This window comes from Bombyx mori, chromosome 17 (genome assembly GCF_030269925.1).
Source record: "Bombyx mori chromosome 17, ASM3026992v2".
Lineage (NCBI taxonomy): Eukaryota > Metazoa > Arthropoda > Insecta > Lepidoptera > Bombycidae > Bombyx > Bombyx mori.
This window is the reverse complement of record NC_085123.1, coordinates 4580027-4596231: the sequence shown is the minus strand read 5'-3', so window position 1 is coordinate 4596231 and position 16205 is coordinate 4580027. Positions and strand designations below refer to the sequence as shown.

The following is a 16205-nucleotide window of genomic DNA, read 5'->3' as shown; positions in this document are numbered from 1 at the left end:
GACAAGGGATTGATTTTTGATCAACCAAAAAAATTCACCCGAATTCGGAAAACGGATGCCACAAATCACATTGATCTAAGAAAAAGAAAAAAATATATCTATCGATCTTCAAACTAAGCTACGAGCATCCCCACATATTGTATGTACCAACCAGTATTAGTCTAATTTACAGCAGTTGTGGTTACAATAAGTTATAACAAGGACCTTTATTTAGGTCGAAGGTAATATACCTTAGTTTGGGAAACTTTGGATAGGTAGGTAAATATAATTAGTGGAAGCTAGACTTTACAAGAATTGTTTGTGTAAGCCCAAGCGTGAAATTGTTTGATGAATAATAACTTGTAATACAGTTTTGATTAAAATAATAATTGTAATTAGGTTCTAAAACAGTTCATTCATATACCTATTTGTGTTTGGTAATTATGATGTATCTTTATTCTACATCAAAAGACCTATTTAGTTTCTCTGAAATCTTATTTTGTCATGATTTTTCCCCCAAAGGATTTGACTCATTTCTTTTAGGCTATTTCATTTTTGTCACATAAATATATTTATAAACAATGTTTCATAATTTATGTTTCATTACAATTACTAACTAATCGAAAGTAAATTAAATATTCATTTATATGTAATATGGAATTTTACAGATAGCTTCGACGTAATATACGTCTATATAATAGCGGCTGTGGCTGTGGCATTGCTACTCTGCATCATCGTTGGGATCATCCGCTGCGTTATGCATAAACAAAGCACTGACCAGCCCAAAGGGCCCGACGTGTCTGCCACAACTGAAATCCCCAACGGATTCAACGACAGCATCTCCGAGGTAGACAACGACATCAACATAACAAGTCTTTCCGGTCCGGTCGATTCCGCTGATTCCGGAATGAAACAAGATATGCAATTTGGGAATGTGGCTGTCAGTCCCAAAATCAATAGGTACGTCGGTAGGCCAGTTCCTAACACATATCCTCACGTCAGTACTAATATGTATGGGCAGGTTGCAGAATTCCCAATAGAAATGCCACTGCGGACTATACCGATGCACGGTACTTTAGGCCGAGGAGTTGCGGTCAAAACACTACCGAGAGTCCAAGTGCAATCAGAAATAGACCCTAACACGAGAAGTTTGTATCGATATTCGAACGCACAATACTATTTCGGGTGACAGCAAGAGAAAGGGCAGTGTTCGGACGTATCTAGGACTTACTGTTTCTAGTTAAAGTGTAGTGAAGTGTAAATAGATCAGTGAACTAGTTAGAAGTTTGTAATGTCCTACTTTAAAAATACGGAAACTGTGATATTAATTGAAAACTTTCCTATTGTATTACCTAAGGTTTAGCGAGTTGTAGACACGGTGTATTCAGACGTGGAGTTTGAGTTGAATTAACAATGAAACAAGTTTGTTGCCCTGTGAGAACTTCACGCAAAGTTACTTTCAAAAACGTTGCTTTGAGACCTCGATGGTTCATTATTACAGTTGTGTTAAATGTTTTATTACGTAACGTATTTTCTTAGTCAACTGGGTTAATCTCTGCTTGTCCTTGTAATTTGACTACCCAATTGACTATCATTACAATTTTTTATTTAAGGCATGGTTTAAAAAACTATCTTTCACATCCATCATAATAATTTTGTCTTGTCTAAACACTTTGTGTCTACAATTCGCTTGAAAGTTTATTGGTGAAATGTTGTGAATTTTATATAATTGGTTATCAATTTGTGCTGTAATAATTAACCTTAGTTTAATCAAAATTATTATTTGACATTCTTGTTGCGAGTATCTCTTTGTTTTTACTAATTTAACTTCACCTTTCGTTTGGAATGTTAATTTTGAAAATGAATTTTCAGAATAGTCAATCTTTACTCAAAGAGTTTTAACACTTGTCTGGGAATTCGCATTATTCGAATATAAATTAATTTGATGCGTATTCTAGTTTAATTTTGTTACATTATATAAGTTTATAAGAACGTTAATGTTGTAAGGTATTTAGGGCTGACCGTAGTCTATCGAAGGTCGTGTAAAAATAATTTAATTAAATGTAATGACTTGCAAGTGTACAGAAAACTTTTTATGTCGTACATCGATTTATTAATAAAGTACTTACATGCACATATTTTTTGTTTCGTATTTATAGTATATACTTCCCTATCTCTTTAATATTGTTTATACTATGCACTTCGTTGGTGCGATTGATTAGATATTGAACTGACTTTTATAGGAAATCGTAATTACATTGCAAAAAACAGTCACCTTATTGTAACTATTATTGGTCAGTGTTTTGATTAATTTTTTCTTGTCCGATTAGAGCAGATGAGCTCGCACTGTACCTTCTTTTTTTTATTGCTTAGATGAGTGAATGACTTCACGGAGCACCTGGTATTAAGTGGTTACTGAAGCCCACAGACCTCTACGATGTAAGTGTCGCCACCCACCTCGAGACATGAGTTCTTAGGTCTCGGTTTTTACAGTACACCGGCTGCCCCGCCCTTCAAACCGAAACGCATTACTGCTTCACGACAGAAATAAGCAGGGTGGTGATACCTACCCGTGCGGACTCACGATACGTCCTACCACCAGTAATTACGCAAATTCTAATTTGGTTACTTTTACTATTCAAATTCTTTAAATGAGGCTTGAAAATAGTCCTTATCGGAACGTAGCAGATTAGCTGTTTCCGTGGATCAGTTTGTATGTCGTATTAATAATAAAAAAGCCTCCTATATTCAAATTTGAAATCGCTTTCAAGAGGCAGTACCATTTTTTTGTAAACAAATTCACATCGCTGGTTATTTTAGAAATGAAGTCCCATAATGAATTTACTTTTAAATTGAATATACTGGTGTGTAAATAACAGCTGAAAAGGATACCATTAAAAAGCCAGCCGAGAGAAACGAAAAACTCGAACGCTACAAACGTAAAACAATTAAGAGGAACTAACTACAAAGAAAGATGAAAAGTAAGAAAAAAAAACTAGACGGTTCGTTGCGAAAGTAATGGAATAAAAACCTTTTAAAAAACAAAAAATACCTAAAGCATACAAGCCAATGGAATTCAATGTTAGCCTACAAATTTATGCGGTTGAGATTTTTTTCATATCTGCGTGAACTGGCATTTTTTTTGTTGGACCAAGATACTTTCTTTAATGCAGATTGTCTATTCTGGGCTTTAATTTTGTTTTTCTATAACCTATACTAAATGAGTTTAAGACTGAAATGTAAAGTAAACCCCATTACGGCGTAGTCTCTAAACACAATTGAAAATTAGTTGAGAAAAATTGGCGTAAGAACAACATAGAAACCAACCACAGATAATATACATAAATTAGTTATAGATAAGCAGCTCAAGCATTCCACAAAAATGTTTACGGGCGTCGGCCACTAGATGGCCTCGCTTCGATTAGTTTCTCATTGCTCCTGTAAATGGCAGTAACAAATTACCTATTCTATATTTTATTATTAATGAAGGATTTTGCAAATTTTCAGAAACCACTAATTGATAAAATTTAATCAATTTGTCTCTAACAAATAAAGTATGTTTGATTTATTACTTTTTTTTATTTTCGTCGTTTAGTTATACAATAATTAAATGCCTTAACATTAATAACATATAAATTTATGGGCATTCGCTACGAGATGTCGATAGTTTCCATACAAAAAAATAATGTCTTAAAGTATCGCAGTTTCAGGGCCCTGGTACCAACAAGGCTTTTGAGACGAGATTTATTCTTTTGTAATTCTTTTATTACGAGATTTGAAAGTATATTTAGTGTCAAGTGGTTGTTTGTAATTCATGGATGACATAAAGTCGAGATGTAGACGATACTTAATACTTGTAATCGAAGCGATCCGGTCTACTCAGTTCGATTGATGTGATTATAGCGTGCTTCTAATGGTAATGTGGCGCGTACCACTTACAGTGAGTAAATAAAAACCATTATTAATACGTATTGGTGACCGTATTTCGCTATTGTACCGGTATTTCGTATTATACTTGTGTTAGGACCTCTTGTGAGTCCGCACGGGTAGGTACCACCATCCCGCCTATTTCTGCCGTGAAACTACTGCTTGACTGTGAACGCATTACTATGCGTTTCGGCTTGAAGGGTGGGGCAGCCGTTGTAACAATACTGAGACCTTAGAACTTATATCTCAAGGTGGGTGGCGCATTTACGTTGTAGATGTCTATGGGCTCCAGTAAACATTTAATACTAGGTGGGCTGTTAGCTCGTCCGCCCATCTAAGCAATAAATAAAACATATTTTCTAAATTTGGATGGGTGACCATCTTTGGATGGGATGGGAGTAATATTTGTATGTTTTCCTAACTATTCGAAACTACGCTTCAAACTTAAACGTGTGAGTGCTTCTTGTTATTCAAGTTTGGTACCGTTGAATTTGTAATTTATATGGACTCAGGTGACGTAAGTATAATATTATCAAGGAGGCCGTAAAGTTAAGGTTTCAACTACATTGTAAAAGTCATAATGTTGAAATCTCGAAAAAGTGCACAGAGCATACTAGTGTCACAATGTGGAATATAAACTACACTATTATTATGAACGTAAATATAAAAAACCCGTGTGGTACTCGGGGGACTACCGCGATAAAACTATTGCATAGCATTTTTTATCAACTTATGCAATTATAATCTATCTATATATATATAAATGGATTGCTGTTCGGTAGTATCGCTAAAATTCGAGAACGGCTGGACCGATTTGGCTAATTTTGGTCTTGAATTATTTATAGAAGTCCAGAGAAGGTTTAAAAAGTTAGATAAATATGAAAATGCTCGGAATTAAATAAAAATACCAATTTTGTTTTTCCTTTGATATGTCCCCCGTCGGACGGATTCCTTTTGTTTTAAGTTTATTTTATACAAAAGTCTCTTATTTATCGATTGAGGCACTACGAAGTCTGCCGGGTCAGCTAGTTAGACAATAATAATTTAACATTAAAACAATAATAAGATAAGACCACGCTATGTTTATAAACATTAACAAAAGCAAAACATTAACTGTCCCCTTCACACCCATAAGTTAGACCGCGCGAGAGAGAGATGGGCAGACTTTTCATGATGCGCATGCAGTGCGACGTCATGCCGCGCGCTTATCCACAAACACTACACAAGCGCAACGTGTGAATGTGTTGAACGCGAGCTACATGATAGGCGGAGTGGGGGTGTTAGGTTTTATTTTAGTTACGGAATTTCTTGATTCAGTCGCCGCGCTCAAAGATCGCGATTAAAGCTATGCAATAGCTTAAAAACTTTCTGCGGATATCACACTATCATAACCGTTGACAAACATAAACGGATACATAATTATCTGAACGCTAAAATTTCTTCGAATATGAATCTTCACGAAAAACGTTTCGATAAAATACGTACTGTCTCATTACTTTTATTCAAGTTCCAGAGCCATTTCGTTATAAATTAGTTTAACAAGCCGTCACCAGCCACCGAGAATATAACAGGACATAAATCAAGTGAATTTATTTTATGATAAAAAATGTTAAAATTTCAACGACTCGACGAGTTCCAGGGAAAACGTTTGTTTTGATACAAGTCGTGGATCGCGTCTCCGTCCACTTAAAATTTTTAATTTAGAAAATATGAATAACGTTGCATTTTGCTGTGATAAAGAGTGGTTTATAGAATAACGGTTGATTTGCCTGCGAGGGATTCTTGAATACTTTGGCCACATTGCAAGGAAATACAGTGACAGCTTGGAGAAATTGGTGGTCACTGGAAAATTCGAGGACAAGCGACCAAGAGGCAGGAACCCGACCCGTTGGACGGACCAGATTCGTGCAGCCCTTGATACCACAGTGCACGATGCTCTGCACTCAGCTGCAGATAGGAACAGATGGCGGTGCATTATAAAAAACAAACTGTTTCAAGGCCATGACCACGACCCTCAGTAATGAGGAAATCGACCCAAGGAAGAGGAGGAGCAGGTTGATTAACAGATTATTTGGTACGTAAAATCATGAAGTAGCGAACACACTATCGGACGAACTCGCGGCCAACCTTATGTTAAGTGGTTACCGGACAATTCTTCGCGTGCGGTCCCTCTCGGACGAGGCCGTTTCTCGGGGTGGGGTGGCGCTGGCGGTGTCTCTTGACATCGCCAACGCATTTAACACTCTGCCCTGGACCGTGATAGGGGGGGCACTGGAGAGGCATGGAGTGCCCCTCTACCTCCGCCGGCTGGTTGGGTCCTATCTGGGGGCCAGGTCGGTCGTATGTACCGAGTACGGTGGGACCCTTCATCGTTTTCCGGTCGTGCGTGGTGTTCCACAGGGGTCGGTTCTCGGCCCCCTCTTGTGGAATATCGGGTACGACTGGGTGCTGAGAGGCGCCCTCCTCCCGGGCCTCCGCGTTATTTGTTACGCGGACGACACGTTGGTCGTGGCCCGGGGGGATGATTATAGGGAGTCTGCCCGTCTCGCCACAGCGGGAGTGGCCCTCGTCGTCGGAAGGATAAGGAGGCTGGGTCTCGACGTGGCGCTCAATAAATCCGAGGCTCTGTGGTTTCACGGGCCGCGGAGGGCGCCACCCGTTGACACCCACATCGTGGTTGGAGGTGTCCGGATAGGGGTCGGGGTGCAGTTGAAGTACCTCGGCCTCGTGTTGGACAGCCGGTGGGCTTTTCGTGCTCACTTTGCGGAGCTGGTCCCCCGATTGATGAGGACGGCCGGTTCTTTGAGCCGGCTGCTCCCGAATATTGGGGGACCGGATCAGGTTGTGCGCCGCCTCTACGCGGGGGTGGTGCGATCGATGGCCCTGTACGGTGCACCTGTGTGGGCTGAGCCGCGCAACCGGGCCACTATGGCTCGCTTCCTGCGCCGGCCGCAGCGCACCGTTGCCATCAGGGTCAACCGCGGATATCGCACCGTCTCCTTCGAGGCAGCGTGTGTTTTGGCGGGGACGCCGCCATGGGAGCTGGAGGTGGAGTCGCTCGCTGCCGACTATCGGTGGCGCAGCGAGCTTCATGCTCGGGGCGTGGCGCGCCTCCCCGAAAGTGAACTGCGGGCGCGGAAGGCCCATTCTCGGTGGTCCGTGCTCGAGTCGTGGTTGAGGCGATTGGCCAACCCCACGTGGGGGCTACGGACCGTCGAGGCGGTTTACCCGGTCTTTGATGACTGGGTGAATCGTGGCGAAGGACGTCTCACCTTTCGTCTGGTGCAGGTGCTGACCGGGCACGGATGCTTCGGGAAGTACCTGCGCCGGATAGGGGCTGAGCCGACGACGAGGTGTCACCATTGTGGACACAACCTGGACACGGCGGAGCATACGCTCGCTGTCTGCCCCGCGTGGGAGGTGCAGCGCCGTGTCCTGGTCGCAAAGATAGGACCTAACTTGTCGCTGCCTGGCGTCGTGGCGTCGATGCTTGGCGGCGATGAGTCATGGAAGGCTATGCTCGACTTCTGCGAGTGCACCATCTCGCAGAAGGAGGCGGCGGGGCGAGTGAGGCAAAGCTCTCCTCACTACGCAGAAACCCGCCGCCGCCGAGCAGGGGGTCGGGACCGGGGTCGTATCCGTGACCTGGCCCCCTAAGAGCTAGGGGTCCCACCCGTTTTGTGCGGGGAGAGACCCAGACGTGGGGTGGCGTGCTTTGCACGCTCACCCGCAATAGGAAGCCGGGTGATGGTAGACCGCGTTCCCCCGACCGCTCTGGGGGAAGGTGTAACGCGGCGCCATCAAAGCGGGCTCTCGGCCCCCTGAACGTGGGAACCGGTGGTCGTGTCGCTGGCAGCCACCGGTCCGGCGTCCGTGGGACGGTGGGATGGATGTAATGTGCTCTGCGTCAACCCTGTCCCGCCGTTTCAATAGCCCCGACTGGGCTCCGGCCCGGTCCGAGGTGGGACGCCGGTTGTGAGCGGCAGGAGTTTTTAGTGAGGTTCAACTCCCACATACCCCACCTGCCGCGCGGGTGGGGATCCGGCGATTTTCTCCTGTGGAAAAAAAAAAAGTGGTTACCGGAACCCATAGACATCTACAACGTAAATGTCGCCATCCACCTTTAGGTATAAGTTCTAAGGTCTCAGTTTTTACAGTACAACGACACGGCTCCACCCTTCAAACCGAAATGCATTACTGCTTCACGGCAGAAATAGGCAGCGCGGTGGTACTTGCCCATGCGGACTTACAAGACGTCCTACCACCAGTAAGTAAAGGTTGAAAATATTTAAAGGTTTTTCTGGTTGTCTTGTTGCAGCCTAAGAACATTACACCATTAACGGTGTTCGAAAAATACCGACTGTTTAATATTTATAATATGAGAATTGAAATACTCTACTCATCTATACTAATATTATAAAGAGGAAAGATTTGTTTGTTTGTTTGTATTGAATAGGCTCCGAAACTACAGAACCGATTTGAAAAAATCTTTCACTATTTAGAAACTACACTATTCCCGAGTGACATAGGATATATATTTAAATTAGGGATCCTTACTAAAAATCCAATAATGTAACCGTGTAAAAAAATTACCTAAAATATTCTTTACATCGTGTGCCCTGCGAAAATTATTCATGATAAAATAAAATAATGTACACATTATTATTTACAAAAAGTGTCGCGACAGCATCTATCTGTCTGTCTTAACTATTATAGTTAAGCCGCAATAAGGGTTCTTTTATTTTTTTAAATAAAACAATGTCTTTGAAACTTTTGTTAATGACCCGAGCGGAGCCGGAGCTTGCCGCTATTGCCTAATAAAAAGGATATCATAAAAAATGTACTGTACTGAAGAATATTAGCAATGCATTACTTTACAACCAGATTGAAAACTGAGCGACACAACAAATACTCATAGATCTCCACATCCAACAAGCTAAGCCGGCAACTAAAAGCTCGTAATAATAATTGAAAGTGCGAGTCACGAAGCGTCTCGCTCAGATAAACACGTGGGAGCAAAATTTCATCACGTAAAAAGCAATGCTTAAAAACATTCCATCCAAACTGCGTCTAGCTGTAATTACGTTTGTATTTTTATTAGACGACTTCAGAAATAACATGTTTTGAGGAGCCTAGTGAATATCACGACGTGAATGAAACCCAACTTGAGACGTTAAAATCTTATGTATATTAAAGACTAGCGACCCGCCCTCGCTTCGCTTCGGAAACTGTGTTTTGAATTTAAATGTTTGGGACTGGGAAAAAGGATAAGATTTAGGACTCACTCTGTATTTCGTTGATGCACTATTCAATTTTCTCACTGGCGAGAGTAATATGTGCTGATTGATCAACAAATCACAATTTTATTGTTTTTGCACCGGCACCATGTTTTAGTTTTTTTTTTACACACTTCGCGCCATTTTCGTACGCGCGTAGTTTTTCTCGTAGTGTCAACAGATGGCGTGGATAGGGGATTGAGAAAGGAATAAGGAAAAGGAAGTCCCAACATTTCCCCCCACTTGAAATCATTGGAGGATTTCAAAAGATTTTAAATACGATAATAAGCTGTGGTAACTAAGGTACCTAGTGAATTAGAGATAATAATATGCTAAGAATAAAGTAATAATTAAGATAAAAATAATAATTATGTGAATAAATAAACTATTATATTAAATTAGATAATAGTATAAAGTAAATTATAAAGGTTACAAGTTTTCGTGAATTGGCAAAGGACACAACTTTGTAACTGGTCGGCGCAGCAGACCGTGAGCTGTTTGGACAGTGACAACCCGTACTACGCCATCAGACCCGGGATGAATTATGCTAATTCTGCCGATACGCCATTCCAACGGTGGAAGGTTTTGATCCACGATCATAACTATATCTCCCAGCTTCACGTTACCGTGTTGTTTAAACCATTTAGCGCGTTGCTGTAATGTATGAAGATAATCCAAATGCCAGACACGCCAAAAACTTTGAGTTAGCTTTTGTAGCATCTGCCATCTAGAACGAACTGACATTTGTATATCAGCAAGGAGAGGCTCGGGTAAGCTCACTAGAGGGCTCCCTGTCAAGAAATGCCCAGGTGTCAATACGTCTACCTCGTTGGGGTCAGAAGATACCGAAATTAACGGTCGTGAATTGAGAATAGCTTCGATTTTGGTAAGAATTGTTGTTAGCTCTTCAAAGGTTAATATTTGACTTCCGATTACCCGTTTCAGGTGATACTTCATCGATTTTACCCCACTTTCAAATATACCTCCAAAATGACTTCCGGTTGGCGGGTTTAGTTTCCATTGGATTCCTCGGTTTATCAAAATAGACTCAACTTCAAGATTCTTACTTAGCATTAATTGATGCATCTCGCTAAGATAGCGTTTAGCACCCACGAAATTCGAACCACAGTCCGAAATAATAGTACTACATAAACCACGACGAGACACAAATCTATCTAGAGCAGCAATAAAGGCCGAGGTGGAGAGCTCAGTTACCAATTCAATATGAATCGCCTTAACCGCTAGACAGACAAATATACAGGCATAAGTTTTATATGTTTTGGCATTTCGTCTGCGACTTTCTTTCACGATAAAAGGTCCTGCAAAGTCGACACCTATATTTTGAAAGCAACGAGCTGCTTGAACTCGGATAGAGGGAAGATCACCCATTACAGGTTGAAAAGGTACAGGATTTACTTTAAAACAACTGACGCATTTTGAAAGCCGCGATCTAATAAGATTACGAATACCTAGGATCCAAAATTTTCTTTGAATTAAAGATTGTAACGCACGAGGTCCACAGTGTAGAAATAAACGATGGTAATAATCAATAATAATCAGAGAAAGATGGGAGGTTTTTGGCAACAATAACGGATTTATAGCTGATTGTGGCAAGTTTGCATTTTTTAATCGTCCCCCCACTCGTAACAGACCCCGTCCATCGAGAATTGGCGCTAACTTTATTATAGTGCGAGAACAAGATTTTCCACTTTTAATTGCACTAATTTCGCTAGCGAATGTAAGAGATTGAACATGTTTTACAATGGTAAAGAGAGAGTCTTCTAGTTCTGTAAAAGTTAAAAAAGATTTGATACGTTTTTCTGGTGGACGAGTTGCGTTTGCAATAAAACGTCGACACCAGGCAAAGATGCGTTGTAGCCTCAACAATGAAGAGTACTTCTCAATTAACTGAGTTAGAATAGTATTGTTAGAAGATTCCAAAAGAACATGGCACAAGAAGCTGGATTTTACTTCGGCTAATTCCTTTAAATAAGGTAATTTTTCAGACACCGGCCATGTAGAAGAATTCGAGACTATCCATTTGGGTCCTGTCCACCAAGTGGAACAAGCCACAAGCTGAGAGCAGGTAAGACCACGACTGCAGTAATCTGCTGGATTATCATACGTTGACACGTGATACCAATTTTCGACAGACAAATTATCTAACAGCTTCACGACACGGTGTGCAACGAAAGTTTTAAGACGATGAGGTGCTGTTTGCAGCCATGATAGTACAGTTGAGCTATCAGTGAATGCCCATATCTTTGAAATTGTTATGTTTGAGGTTTGAGTTGCATTTAGTAAATTACTAATATGCTTCAATATTTTTGCTAGTAATACAGCACTACATAGCTCCAATCGGTTGACAGTAAGAACTTTTAATGGAGCTACTTTAGATTTTGCAATAAGCAAGTGAGATGTAATTTCAGTGTCGGTAGTGATACGTAAGTACACAGAACAACCATAAGCCTTGGTAGATCCATCACAAAAACCTACAAGTTCGTATGATTTTGAATGAAGAGGTACAATTAGTCGAGGAATTTTAATATCCTTCAGGTAGTGAAACTCGGATGTAAATAGATGCCACTGAGACAACATATCTGACGGTACAGTTTCATCCCAGTCAAGCTGAAGGCGCCATAGTTCTTGTAAGGTAAGTTTAGCTATTAGAACCATTGGGGCTAACCATCCGAGTGGATCATAAATTCTGGCGACGTTTGATAGAATAGCACGTTTTGTATTCCCTGGAGTGAGTTCTGATAAAGCATAAGTGAAGTTATCATCAGCTGGATCCCATTGGACTCCAAGAATCTTGATACTTTGTTTTTGTTTTTCATCACAAAATGTTTTTGGAACTTGACAATGTTCAGTTGGTATCTGGGTGAGGAATTCGGGTGAGTTGCTACTCCATTTACGTAATTCGAACTTAGCACGCGCTAACATTTGTATTAACTCTTCTTTATGTTTCAGTGCAGTTTCAATAGATGTAGCTCCAACAGTGATGTCATCCATGAAAGTATCATGACGAAGACTAGCAGCAGCTAAGGGCCACTCTTTTTCGTAGTCAGAGGCTAATTGATGCAGAGTACGTATTGCCAGATAAGGGGAACTCGTAACCCCGTAGGTTACCGTTTTCAGCTCATACTCAGTTACAGGATCAGAAGGAGAATCGCGCCAAAGTATATGCTGCCATTTTCGGTCCTCTGGCCTGAGTTCGATGTTTCGATACATCTTACTGATGTCGGCAGTAAAAACAACAGCATGCAACCGAAATTTTGTAAGTATATCTCCTATATCGTTTTGAAGTTTTGGACCAGTATATACAAGATCGTTAAGAGATTTGCCATTGGTAGTTTTGGCGCTAGCATCGAATACAACCCTAAGTTTAGTCGTTGTACTTTCCGGGCGAATGACACAATGATGAGGAATTATATACTGCCCGATTTTATTCGAGTCAGCGCTAGGCTCCATATGCCCTAACAACTTGTATTCGCGCATAAAGGCGGTGTACTCTTTTTTCAACTCTAAGTTTCGATCAAGGCGTCGTTCTAGGTTAACGAGCCGAGAGAAAGATTGGTTGAAAGAATCGCCTAGTTGACTGATAGGTTCTTTAAGAAGCATAGGTACAACATACCTGCCGTCGGGATTACGATACGTTAGATTTGAGTACATTTGTTCACATTTAATATCTTCAGGGTTTAAGATAACCTGATTTGGAGGTTCTTCGATCTCCCAGAATCGCTTAAGTCCCTCGTCCAGAGAACGTGTGGATGCTAAGAGAGAAGATATTGTTGGCGGAGGTAAATGGTTTGTATCAAGTTTGCCGGTGATGACCCAACCAAATACGCTGTGTAAAGCTACCGGTAGATCATGACTGGGCTGAATGCGTTGACCGTCATAAATACTATGGAACAGTTCTGCGCCAAGTAGTAAATCTACATTTGATGGTTTATCAAAATTCTCATCAGCGAGGACCAGATGTTTAAAAGATTCACGAAGATTACTAGGTAAGTTTGTAGCAGGCATTTTACTCGTTATAGTATTTACTACGATAGGATTAATGTTGAAATGAGGATTTTCTAAAGTACGAGAAAGTACAGTGCAAGAAGTAACTCCAGTCACGTGATGTACAGCATTTTGACCTAGACCAACTACGGTTAATGGACAGCGACGTAATGGTAAGCCCAAACGTTGACAACATGACTTGGTAATGAAACAATCTTGAGCACCACTATCAATCAACGCACGTACAAGAAATGATTGATTAGTACTGCGAGGATGACGAACGCGAACTACACAAGTACCCAACAGAACTACCGAGCGACTGTAGCCCACATACGCATTAGTGGAGGCTGCAGTGCTAGACTCGAAGGTAGGATTACGTGTGATCTCGTCCGGGCGTACGTCAACTGTGACCATGCCACTCACAGCTGTATTGACCTCATGGAGAAGCGTATGATGTCGTTGTCCACAAGTAAAACAATTTAATTTTGAATAACACTTGTTAATGTTATGATTTGGGCGTAAACAGTTTTTACATAAAGATTTTGATGTCACTAAATTAAGCCGGTCTTGTATGCCTAAAGCTTGAAATTTAGGACACTTATATAGATTATGTTGTTGTTCACAACAGCTACACGGTGCGCCGGTGTTGACACTTGAAGATATATTTGAATTAACGGGCAATGATGTTGATTTCAAATAAGGTTTTTTAGAAAAACATTTATTGCGAGGTGCACTCTTATAATTTGTGAGTTGTTTATTAGTTTGTTGTATACGTACAACAGATGACGAGCTTGGTTCACTAACCTCTAGTATCTTAACGTAGTTTTGTAAAAAAGTTAGTAAGTCGTTTATAGTAGGTAGGTTATTTGAATTTTCCTGTAACTGTGATTCAAATCTTTTACGAGTGTCACTGTCTAAAGTACGGGACGCCAAATAGAATAATATAAATTCACCAAGATTGGGAATGTTTATTGCCTTGAGGGCATTGACACTTTCGTATAATAAGTTATTTAATATCAATAAATCATTAATGTTAGAACTTTTCAATTGCTGAAATTGTATAATTTTGTCTAAATAAGATGTAGCTAATAATCTTTTATTTTCAAATCGACCCACTAGCGCGTCGAAAACTATTTGATAATTATCAGATGTAACAGGTACCCCTTTGGCAATCGATAAAGCAGCACCCGATAGACACGATATTAAATAATGGAATTTCTCAATTGCTGTAATATTCTCATTCTCGTGTACAAGCGACGTAAATGTATCATAAAAAGTCCGCCATTGCTCAATTCTACCATCAAACTTGATTAAATTAATTTTTGGTAAACGTAATTGCTGACCAAACGGCTTGGGTGAGATGTAATGCGACGCGGGTGCGCCGGCGTCGCCGGGGTCGGCGTTAGACGCTTCCGATATCGCGTAGTACATGTCGTCAAATGCCTTAACAACTTGCATATCGATTTTGTCTTTAGGATTAATTTCAAGTTTTATCGCATTTATTTGATTAGTTAGATCTAAATATTCTTGCCGTAAAACATCTAGACGTTTGTATCGAACATTGAATTGAGATAATTTTGACGAATCTGATGCAATTTGTTGTGATAAGTTATAAAGTATTTGTATGTCCTTAAAAACATATTCACGCTGACTTGTTAGGAGTTTTAATTTGAGTTCTGACATTATAGAATACGTAAATTATAGTAACAATACAAATATAATTTGAATTTGAATACAAAAATTATGTAGCAAATGAATGCTATTTTTACAACCGAGAAATTTCTTGAACTACCTACGTCACTTGAGATTTATAAAAAGTATATTGTTATTTTATGCTTTAAATAGTAAAATAATATTATAAAATAATAGTTATATTGTTATTAGGATAAGATGAAAGCGAAATGAAATGTATAACTAGAGTTTTCTAACGAATATGCCCCTAGTTACCATAGGTTATTCGCGCTCGAAACGGACCACTATATATGTTTTGAATTTAAATGTTTGGGACTGGGAAAAAGGATAAGATTTAGGACTCACTCTGTATTTCGTTGATGCACTATTCAATTTTCTCACTGGCGAGAGTAATATGTGCTGATTGATCAACAAATCACAATTTTATTGTTTTTGCACCGGCACCATGTTTTAGTTTTTTTTTTACACACTTCGCGCCATTTTCGTACGCGCGTAGTTTTTCTCGTAGTGTCAACAGATGGCGTGGATAGGGGATTGAGAAAGGAATAAGGAAAAGGAAGTCCCAACAAACTGTAATTTATTATTGATTTCTCCTCTATTAAATGGATGTTATTATACATATAAACCTTCCTCTTCAATCACTCTATCTATTAAAAAAAACCGCATCAAAATCCGTTGCGTAGTTTTAAAGATTTAAGCATACATAGGGACAGACAGATATAGGGACAGAGAAAGCGACTTTGTTTTACTATGTAGTGATGTTTCATCAGTGCAAAACCTGCAACTGCTACTGCTGCAATAGAAAGGATGATATTTACCTGTGCGAACTCCCAATATGCTTTAACATAGAGAAATGAATAAATAAGCATTCAGGGAAAAATCATACACGGTCATCTGGCCCCAACTAAGATTTCCTATACTACGGGAACTAGAGACAGATGAATATACTTCGGTACGTTTATATACCTACAGAAACAGATATTAAACCGAATGACCGAGTGTGATTATTTTTTTATAATTACGAGTACAATTATGTTATCGCAAATTTGATTATTGTTACAAAATGTTATTCTTTCATTGTATAGATACTAGTGGACCCGCAGTAGTCGAAATTCCAATATAATTCATTGAAATTATAAGTTTGAACATTTTTAAGGTTCTATTGTCAAAGACGATTTATGCTTCTATATAACTGATTTCACCAAGACTACATTATAGACAAACAATATTAAAGATAAACAATATTAACCTATTCTCAATTTGACCACAGACTTTAAGCAATAACAAAAGTTTGACAATAAACTAAGAGTATATTATATTTGTGTG

At 39.9% G+C, this 16205-nt stretch overlaps 2 protein-coding genes across 4 annotated transcripts in view; one reads left to right on the top strand and one right to left on the bottom strand.

The window, feature by feature from the left end:
- LOC101739666 (protein eva-1) overlaps window positions 1–2115 on the top strand; it is a 106899-nt gene extending 104784 nt beyond the window's left edge. For all 3 annotated transcript variants that reach the window (XM_021347816.3, XM_012691013.4, XM_062673299.1), the window contains exon 9: window positions 648–2115. In XM_021347816.3, the coding sequence (XP_021203491.2) occupies window positions 648–1168 (521 nt within the window). In that variant the 3' untranslated portion in view covers window positions 1169–2115. The remainder of the gene's footprint in view (window positions 1–647) is intronic.
- Window positions 2116–11184: 9069 nt separating this feature from the next.
- On the bottom strand, window positions 11185–14645 carry LOC119629787 (uncharacterized). The gene is made up of 3 exons (XM_038016966.1): window positions 14531–14645; window positions 11788–13324; window positions 11185–11290 (listed from the first exon to the last, which is right to left on the bottom strand). The coding sequence occupies exons 1-3, from the start codon at window positions 14643–14645 to the stop codon at window positions 11185–11187; spliced, it is 1758 nt and encodes a 585-aa protein (XP_037872894.1).
- Window positions 14646–16205: the final 1560 nt, after the last annotated feature.

Excerpts from the sequence above, each read along its gene's own strand:
- LOC119629787 (XM_038016966.1), bottom strand. The coding sequence starts at position 14,645 with ATGCAAGTTGTTAAGGCATTTGACGACATGTACTACGCGATATCGGAA. Across the intron at positions 13,325-14,530 it reads CATCTCACCCAAGCCGTTTG|GTCAAAATGCTGTACATCAC; the intron begins GTCAGCAATTAC and ends TAGTTGGTCTAG. Across the intron at positions 11,291-11,787 it reads GACTGGGATGAAACTGTACC|ATTACTGCAGTCGTGGTCTT; the intron begins GTCAGATATGTT and ends ATAATCCAGCAG.